Raw genomic sequence first — 9,711 nt, forward strand, 5'->3', positions numbered from 1 at the left:
CTTTCTTTCTTTCTTTCTTTCCTTCCTTCCTCTGTCTCCTTCCTTCCTCTGTCTCTTTCTCCTCTCTTTCTTCCCCCTTTCTTTCCTGTGTTGAACACCCCTACTTCTCCTTCCCAAGTTTAGGCAGCCTCCTTTGTTTTGGGGGTGATTGAAAGGGAGTATGTTTTTCTAATCTTACCTCTTGTATCATATCCTCTTTCTTTCCTGAGGGTGACTAGGTGGGGCAAAGTGAGTTCCTAGAGCCTGTGACTGACATGTATTCAGTGCTGGCTGCCTCCTGTTTCTGCCTCCTCCCCTGGCTCAGCTTCCTGGCCCTCTGTGGTCTTATTATTAAGGGAGGCAGTGAGAAGCGGCTGTGGACTGAGCTGTCTGTGCTCTCAACACACAGTAATTCATGCTCTTCAAATATGTGGACTCTTCACTTACGCCCTAATCCATCCACCTACTCACTCCATACTTATTTAGCGATTGCCCATTACATGCTAGAACAGTTTTCCATGCGGGCTTGGAGAAGAAGACAAGCCGACAACGCATCATCAAAAAACTCACCTTGTGATTTAGGGCAAGGCATTTGCCTGATGGATCTTCAGTTTCCTCATAGCTTTAATGACTCGATTCTCGAGATCATTTTGTCCTGGATTGCTTTTGTCCTATGACTCTGTCTTTAACCTTCTGAAACTTCCTATGCTATCTTCAAACCGCAGACTCCCAGCTCTGCTGGCTAATTTAAGCCTTCTAGAGAAATCCCCCTTATACCTGTGGGTCTGTAAGTGATGATGAAAATGAGGGAGAGAGAGAGAGAGAGAGAGAGAGAGAGAGAGAGAGAGAGAGAGAGAGAGAGAGAGAGAGAGAGAGAGAGAGAGAGAGGATACAAGTCAAGGTAGAGGAGGATGAAGCAAGAGGAGAAGAAAAGAGAGGGTGCTAGTGGGAATTTGAACTGGGTGTTGGGTGGGCGTTGGGGAGGCAGCTGGGGGCCCAGGGTACCCAGCAGGAGGGCTTTCCCAGATGCTAGGACCACTCTGCGAAATTTCACACCTTCCCCATTCCTTACTGTCCTGGCTCCAGGTCAGGCTAGATTTCAATCTGCATAATGTGTCCCATTTAGAAGGGACTGGCTGAGGATACAGTGCTCCCTAGGGCAGGCTAAAAGGAAGAGGACAGCTAAAGGAAGAGGGAGGAAGTGGGCCCTGGAGTCTACCAGCAGCCCAGCCCAGCAGGGGTGAATTTGGTCTACATGCCTAGTGACCAGAAAGGGGGAAAAAAAAAGTGGGCTGTAACTTCAAGATCTTAAGACTCACAAGTTGGGGTGGGGGGAGGGAGGGCTGTCCCGGAGGTGGGAGGAGGGAAGGGACTGGCCAAAGAGTGGACAGAGAGACTCAGGGGGTGGGTGGGTGTGCAAGGAAGTATCTTGGCCGAGTCTGAAGGGAGCAGGAGAGGGCAGAGGGAAGTCTGCGGGAGAGAGCTACCCTTTCAGGGTCCCAGGCAACACAGGCAGCATCTCCAGTGAGCTGGAAAGATCCGCTGGGCATCTTTCAGCCCTTGTCACCCTCTGAGGCTCCAGCTGGAAACACAGGGTGCTTGCCGAGTTGGTGACAGAGCTGATACCAAGAAACTGGTACGCTCAGGCCCCCTGTGCCCATCTTCTCTCCATACCCCAGCATGGAGGAAGGTGATTTTGACAACTACGATGGGGCAGACAACCAGTCTGAGTGTGAGTACACAGACTGGAAGTCCTCAGGGGCGCTCATCCCTGCCATCTACCTGCTGGTGTTCCTTCTGGGCACCACGGGCAACGGCCTGGTGCTCTGGACGGTGTTTCGGAGCAGCCGAGAGAAGAGACGTTCAGCTGACATCTTCATCGCCAGCCTGGCGGTGGCTGATCTGACCTTCGTGGTGACCTTGCCCCTGTGGGCCACCTACACCTACCGGGATTTTGACTGGCCCTTTGGGACCTTCGTCTGCAAGCTCAGCAGCTACCTCATCTTCGTCAACATGTACGCCAGCGTCTTCTGCCTCACCGGGCTCAGTTTTGATCGCTACCTGGCCATCGTGAGGCCCGTGGCCAACGCTCGGCTGAGGCTGCGTGTCAGCGGGGCCGTGGCCACCGCCGTGCTGTGGGTGCTGGCTGCCCTCCTGGCGGTGCCTGTCATGGTATTCCGTACCACTGGGGACATGGACAACAGCACCAAGGTACAGTGTTATATGGACTACTCCCTCGTGGCCACCACCAGCTCAGAGTGGGCCTGGGAGGTGGGCTTGGGCATCTCATCCACTGCCGTGGGCTTTGTGATCCCTTTCACTGTCATGTTGACCTGTTACTTCTTCATTGCCCAAACCATTGCGGGTCACTTCCGCAAGGAGCGCATCGAAGGCCTTCGGAAGCGCCGGAGGCTGCTCAGCATCATCGTGGTGCTGGTGGTGACCTTTGCCCTGTGCTGGATGCCTTACCACCTGGTCAAGACTCTGTACATGCTGGGCAGCCTGCTGCACTGGCCTTGCGACTTTGACACCTTCCTCATGAACGTCTACCCCTACTGCACCTGCATCAGCTACGTGAACAGCTGCCTCAACCCCTTCCTCTACGCCTTCTTTGACCCCCGCTTCCGCCAGGTGTGCACCTCCATGCTCTGCTGTGATCAGACTGGGTGTGGGGGCCCCTCTCACAGCAGCAGTGGGGACAAGTCAGCCAGCTACTCTTCAGGGCACAGCCAGGGACCTGGCCCCAATATGGGGAAGGGCGGGGAGCAAATGCACGAGAAATCCATCCCTTACAGCCAAGAGACACTGGTGGTTGATTAGAGCTGGGATCAGAAAGCAATCTGGAGTTCCTGTCTGCTCCAGCCCTTCCCTCTGCTCTCTGAGAATTAGGGAGCAGTGAACTCTGTGTTTGTCTTGCATTTCACTCTTTCCCGGTCCTCTGCCTCTTGGATCGGTCCTATTTTCCCATTACTCTTTTGTTCTTTCTTAGAGAGAGAGAGAGGGAGAGAGGGAGAGAGAGAGAGTAGTGGAAAGAGATTTGAGCCCTGTAGACAGAGACCCGAGTTGAGCTACTCTGCCTCTGTGAGGAAGACCTTGTAATCTCTGAGTCTATGTTTTTATATTTGTATAAAAAAGTGGGGGATAATATGGACCTTAAAATGTTGACGTGTGAGTCGTCACTCAAAAATTAGTTTCCTTCCACCCATTCCTTAGATTTCTAATCCTCTTTGCTTTCCTTGATTAGTTTTCCCACTTTCTGTGCTATTTGCCACTTTCTTTTTACTGTTAATTCTCACCTCCTAGCGTCAACCCCTCTCCATGAATAGGTTCTGCGGGCTCCTAAGGGTTAAGAATCCTGAAGCTTGTAAAACAGGACTCAGGTCAAGCTCTTATCCTGTTTTCTGGGAGCCAGCTAGGGCATGGGCTGGGGCTGGGGACAGGCGGGGCGGGGGGGGGGGGGGTGGTTGTTACGTGTCAGTAAAGAATTAGTGCTTCCAGTCCTCAGAGCCTGGAGCTCTGGACCCTTCCCTAAAATCAGATCCTGTTCATTGTCCTTTTAGAGCCAGGATCTAGAATGATTGGGGAGAGCTACCCTCCCAGTGCGATGCTAATTTCTACCCATTTCTCAAGACCATTTCCTTCTCCACTGTTGTCTGTGAAAATTAGAAGGTCATACACCCGATGAAACCAGGAGTTCCCCTCTATCAATGGAGAGAGTCAGGGAAGGGCCGACAGAGAAAGAGGGGATGGAGGAGTGTTTGTGTTTAGTCACTACCTTATGCTGCTTGGCTCTCCTCTCCCCCAATCCGAATTCTTCCAGCTCCCTCCAGAACTGTGAACCCCGAGTCCTTCTCTCGTCTCCCTCTCTCACCCCCATTATCTCCCATGCTTTTTTTTCTCCCCTGGGCATTGGTGCTGAGTCACTCGGTTGGGTGAGGATGCTTGCTTGCTTTTTTTATTTTTTGTCTGTATGAATATGTAGGCACATATAAATAGCTGAGCATCGAGTGGAAAGTGTTCATGGTTGAATGGTTTTGGATGACTGCCCCTTACCCTCAGTGTCCACTGTACCCCTTCTTGTCACCCAGCAGGGACACAGGCAGGCATGTAGAATAGAGATGAGCCCACTCTCCCCATCCTCCCCACCCCCTTACTGGATTTGGGGGGACTCCGGGCGGCTGGTCCGCGCGCACGTAAGGAGAGGAGCCTATGTTTGGATGCACTGAGCGCTCTGCAGGGAGCTCTTTCGCAGGATGTGATTGCCTGAGGGAGTTCTGATGAGCAGGGTCCTCATTCCTTCTCCAGTCCCCATGGTGCAAAGATGAGCAGGGGTAGATCCCACCCAGGCCTCCCCACCTTGATTTGAGAACCGAGTCCGTGGTTCTCATCCTAAGGCAGACACCTGCTTGCCACAGGGGAAAAGGGGACAGAGTGAGTGCTTTCCCTCTCCACGGTGGCTCCTTCTTTTGTCTTCTCTCGCTGGATCTGCGGACTGGAGACTGGGCTTAGAAATGCCACGAGGAGGCCGATTTTGCCCACTGTCTGCACCACCACCACCACCGGAGACACATAGAGGATAAGATTTATGTGGGGGCTTGGGGAGCTGGGAATGGGGTGTGCATCTTCCTGGTTTTGTTCCTGGAGGACTCTGGAAATGAAGGACAAGACAGGAAGAACCCAGCTCGATGTAAATGGACATCTTCAACCCTCCCTGGCACGGGGCCTGCTCTGGGTGCAGGGGGAGGGAGAGAGGGAACATGGTGTCTTTCAGCTTACTCTCCATCCATAGAGACACTTGCTTTGCAGAGGACTGTTTTGAAAGCACCCATTCCAGCCTGGAGGAGGCTTCTAGAAGCCCAGGGGATGCCCCTAAACCGCTCCTGAGTGCATTGCAGACACTTCCTGCCTGGAACTCATCCATAGCAGAGGAGACTGCCTCGTCTCCCTCCTCCACTGCTCCCCATCAGAATGTCTGGCTATTCCATTAAATCACTGTAGTTTATCAAATAAAACTGTTTTGTGTAACTGCTCTGTCCAAAGCCTCCTCTTAGAAGACAGTGGTTTAGGATAAAGAACTTGAGTGATTTAGTAGGAGGTGAGTGAGCATCGTGGACTAGGGGCAGGAGGGTCCAAAGGGAGGAATGGAGTGGGAAACTCTGTGTGTGTGTGTGTGTGTGTGTGTGTGTGTGTGTGTGTGAAAGGTGGAGGGCGGCAGGGGGGGGGGGGAGAAAATAGACACCAGAAAAGGGAAAGGATGTGAGAAAGAAAAGGAAATAAAGGAATGGGGGGGTGGGAGAGGGGAGGGTGGTGGTGGTAGTTAAGCTTGTGCCCTAAAAAGGTACAGAACATATAGACACTCATTTTAGAGTCTAGTGTTACAAAAAGTAGTATTTCTTCTCATTGAGATAGGCCTGTTATTCATTTATCCTTCTATTAATCCATTCATTCAGTCACTTCTTTATTCGTGTATTATCTTCCATTTATTTATTCATATATCCCTTTATTCACACTTATTCACCATCATTTCAATACCCACCTTGTTTAGACCAGAAATGTGAATTCCTGTTCTTCAGTCAGAGTCATTCCAGATGCTTCTGAATATGTCCATTCTTGGCTGTCTTCCAAGACCCACAGAATCTCAGGCTCATGGACTCATCCTGGACATTCTCCAGCCCTTGACCACTCTTCAGAAGGTTCGTTCCCCAGGGAAGGCCACACTTAGGGCTGTCTTGGTAGATAGTGATTGAAGTGGGTACAAAGATCAGACTGACAGAGCCAGGGAAAACTGGCCCTGGATGGTGATCTCTGTGGGGAGGAAGAGGATGAAACAGGTTTGGAGGGGGAGAGCAAACTCAGTCCAGGGCTGTTTACCTTCTTCAACAAAGGCTTCCTGGGGCTTAAGAAAGCTTTCAGGTGACACAAAAGCAATTGCCAAGGAGAGTAATACATGGGGTTCCGCCACAGTGTGATGCACTCCCCCCCTTCTACCCCCCTTCCACCCCCCCCATCATCTCCTCTCCTCTAATCCTTGCAGCCAGCCTTGCAGCCAGAGGGGCATATGTATTTCATTTTGCTAGGAAGGAAACTGAAGGTCATAGAGACACGCTAGGTCTAATCTTAGTTACAGGATCAAGGGCGCATGGCTAATTTGTGGAAGCAGCCAGAAGAATGTCTCCAACTCCAGAGTCCACACTGGACCATGGCTTGGTGATCTTTCCCCCAAAGGACAGATGAGGCTGGGAGGGAAAGGGCAGTCACATCTGAAACTGGCCGCACACTGGGGACTGGAGCAGAAGAGGGGCCTGCTGGGGATGGTGGGAAACACTCAAAAGAGAGAGGGACAGAGGGATAGAGAGAGAGAGATAGATAGATAGAGAGAGAGAGAGAGAGAGAGAGACAGACAGACAGACAGACAGACAGATAGACAGACAGAGAGACAGAGAGAGGCAGAGATAGAGACAGAGAGACAGAGACAGAGAAACAGAGAGACAGAGACAGAGAGATGGAGATAGACTGAAAAGAGAAGCAGTAACAGAGATAAAGGAGAGAGAAAATAGAGACAGTATAGATAGAATGAAAAAAAGGAGAAATAAGGACAGAGACATGAGGAGGTAAATGGTAATTTAACATTAGGAGGCAGGGCAGAGGACTGAGGACACAGAATGAGAACCTGATTTCTTTCTCTCTTTTTGAAACACACAGTGAAAGCCCTTCAGGAACTTATAACTATAATAGCTTTCCTTCCTTCCTTCCCCCTCGCTCTCCCATCTTTCTTCCTTCCCTTTCTTTCTTCCTGTTCTTTCTTTCTTCCCTTTCTTTCTTTCTTTCTTTCTTTCCTTTCTTTCTTTCTTTCTTTCTTTCTTTCTTTCTTTCTTTCTTTCTTTCTTTCTTTCTTTCTTTCTTTCTTTCTTTCTTTCTTTCTTTCTTTCTTTCTTTCTGCCTTCCTTCCTACCCTCCTTCCCTCCCTCCTTCCCTCCCTCCCTCCCTCCCTCCCTCTCTCTCTCTCTTTCTTTCTTTCTTTCTTCTCCCTTCCTTCCCTCTTTCCTTTCCTTCTCTCTCTCCCTCTTTCTTCCTTCCCTTTTTTCTTCTCTTTCTTTTTCCTTCCTTCTCTCTTTTTACTCTCTTTCTTTGCATCTCTCTCTATTTCTCTCTCTCTCCTCTCTCTCTCTCTCTCTCTCTCTCTCTCTCTCTCTCTCTCTCTCTCTCTCTCTCTCTCTCTCTCACTTTCTAGCTGCAATAAAAAATTTTCCTGGGAAATTTGAGGTCAGTTGTTGGAAGCACAATAAAATTATAACACACCTGGCTGGATGCTGGTGATTCATGCCTGTAATCCTAGCTACTCAGGAGGCTGAGATCTAAGGATCTGTGGTTCAAAGCCAGCCCAGGCAGGAAAGTCCATGAGACTCATCTCCAATGAACCACCAGGAAACCAAAAGCTGTACTGTGGCCCAAAGTGGTAGAGCACTAGCCTTGAGCAAAAAAGCTCAGTGACAGTGCCCTGGCCCTCTGAGTTCAAGCCCTATGACCGGAAAAAATTAGAGCACACATAATAATTAGTCACACTTTTCTTCACTTACTGACTGGTCCCGAGCTATTACTTACAAGCTAAGCACTACGGTAGACACAGGATCAAGAAGTCAGCGGAGCTGGGTTCACAGGCCACTGGAAGAGGCAGAGCTTGAGTGATGGCAATGCGGGGTGAGTGCTGAGAAGGGAGGTGCTCGGCGTTCTGAAGCCTGCAATCCAGACAGCGGAATGAGTCTGGCAGGACATCAGAGGAGACTTCAGAGTGCACAGGAACCTGTTCTCTGGACCGTGGAGGGTGAATGGTTCACGGGGGAATGCTTTGGGCAGTGGAAATCCACAAGAAATAAGGGAAAACAGAGCCCTCTGAGGAACTGGGGAGATGGCTCCTTCTGGTGTTACCCATAGCCACCTCAGCTCTGGGAGGTGGACCAGCCAGAATCACAGAGACAACTTGTCTGGGTCTCAGAGCATGGATGAAAAGAAGATTGGGGGCTAGGACTGAAATCCGAGTCTCTAGAGAATTTGGGTGAGTGGGAAAGGCGCAGAAGACTTTGAGGAAAACATTAAAAAAGAATTCATGACTTCCAGTTACTTCTCTCCATGAGCATGAGATGTCTAGCCCTATAAGTTAGCTCCTGTGGCACCTGGACCCAGGTCTGTGAGTTCTGATTCCTCCTAGGTACGAGCTTGTTGGAGAAAGATGCTAACAAGGGTCAGATTGATCTCTTGGGAATGCTCTTCCATTTGCCCCCCCCCCCCCTGGAATCCAGGGTGGCAGCCACAGTGACAAGATCTGGATCAAAAGCCCTATGGAGTTAAGAGTTTGTAGGGCCTGACCCAGAGGTTCAGCCCTTCAAAGGGGAGTTTAGGACATTGGGCTGACTCTAGAGGTTAACACTTAGACAAATACAGTGTCAGAGAAATGTTTACTTAAATTTATTTGGTTTTAGTCTGTTTTAATCTTCCCTCATTCCCCCTCTATTATTAATTATTATTATTATCCTTATCTAGTTGTACAAAGTGGTTTCAATTCACCATGTCCATTTATGCCTTTGAGGATTTTGAGGAATACTGGTCAGGGGTTTTGATCCATGTACTTTGAAAACTGTCTCTGTGTGTGGTGTGTGTGCACACGCGTGTGCGCGCGCATGCTTCTACTTAGAGCTTGAACTCAGGAGGGTCTGGGTGCTATCCTTTAGATTTTTCACTCAAGGCTGTGAACAGCTCCATTTCTGGCCTTTTTTCCTTCCTTCCTCCTTCCCTCCCTCCCCCCTCCCCTCCTTCCCTCCCTCCCCCCCTCCCTCCCTCCCTTCCTCCCTCCCTCCCTCTCTCTCTCTCTCTCTCTCTCTCTCTCTCTCTCTCTCTCTCTTTCTTTCTTTCTTTCTTTCTTTCTTTCTTTCTTTCTTTCTTTCTTTCTTTCTTTCTTTCTTTCTTTCTTTCTTTCTTTCTTTCTTTCTTTCTTTCTTTCTTTCTTTCTTTCTTTCTTTCTTTCTGTCCAAGACTGGGACTCAAACTTGATATTTGAGGCTTACTTTTGCTCCTTGGCTGGTGCTCTACAACCTGAGACCGTACCTCCCATCCCACACTTCCAGCTTTTTTGGTGTTTAATTGGAGTTAAGAGTCTCATGGGCTTCTTTGCCCAGGCTAGTTTTGAACTGGGATCCTCACACCTTAGCTTCCTGAGTAGCTACAATTACATTCATGAACCCAATGGCACTGGGCTCAAAAAAAAAACAAATACATTTTTATTTTTATTTATTAGTCACATGCTAGATGATAAGGAGGTAGTAATAAATGATTGTGATTCTTGCTCTTTATGAGTGTAATAATAATTAATAAAGAGCATTAAGCATCAGTGCAAGCAAGTATAGGAGGCTTTGGAGGGAAACACAGGTTTTTGGTTTGCAGTGTGGAAAGGTCAAAACAAGTCTGCATGGACTGAAAACATGCATTCACCTTTACTTCTCACCTCCCAAGTCACCTTAGGGTTCTTCCTCCTCATCTTCTTCTTCCTCCTCCACCATAACCTCCTCCTCCTCCTCCTTCTAATCATCCTCCTCTTTCTCCTCCTCCTCTCCTCCTCCTCCTCCTCCTCCTCCTCCTCCTCCTCCTCCTCCTCCTCCTCTTCTTCTTCTTCTTCTTTTTCTTCTTCTTCTTCTTCTTCTTCTTCTTCTTCTTCTTCTTCTTCTTCTTCTTCTTCTTCTT

At 49.3% G+C, this 9,711-nt stretch overlaps 1 protein-coding gene and 1 long non-coding RNA gene across 2 annotated transcripts; one reads left to right on the top strand and one right to left on the bottom strand.

Annotated features, from left to right (window-relative positions):
• Positions 1-1,429: 1,429 nt before the first annotated feature.
• Aplnr (apelin receptor) lies at positions 1,430-3,392 on the top strand. Its single transcript, XM_070031844.1, has one exon. The coding sequence runs from the start codon at positions 1,660-1,662 to the stop codon at positions 2,797-2,799; it is 1,140 nt and encodes a 379-aa protein (XP_069887945.1). The 5' UTR covers positions 1,430-1,659; the 3' UTR covers positions 2,800-3,392.
• A 524-nt stretch (positions 3,393-3,916) lies between these two features.
• LOC138833565 (uncharacterized) lies at positions 3,917-7,705 on the bottom strand. The gene is made up of 3 exons (XR_011373947.1): positions 7,582-7,705; positions 5,516-5,784; positions 3,917-4,627 (listed from the first exon to the last, which is right to left on the bottom strand). It is a non-coding gene; the product is annotated as an uncharacterized lncRNA (long non-coding RNA).
• Between the last annotated feature and the right edge of the window lie 2,006 nt (positions 7,706-9,711).

Source organism: Dipodomys merriami, unplaced genomic scaffold, assembly GCF_024711535.1.
Source record: "Dipodomys merriami isolate MVZ:Mamm:240054 unplaced genomic scaffold, mDipMer1.0.p SCAF_21, whole genome shotgun sequence".
NCBI lineage: Eukaryota > Metazoa > Chordata > Mammalia > Rodentia > Heteromyidae > Dipodomys > Dipodomys merriami.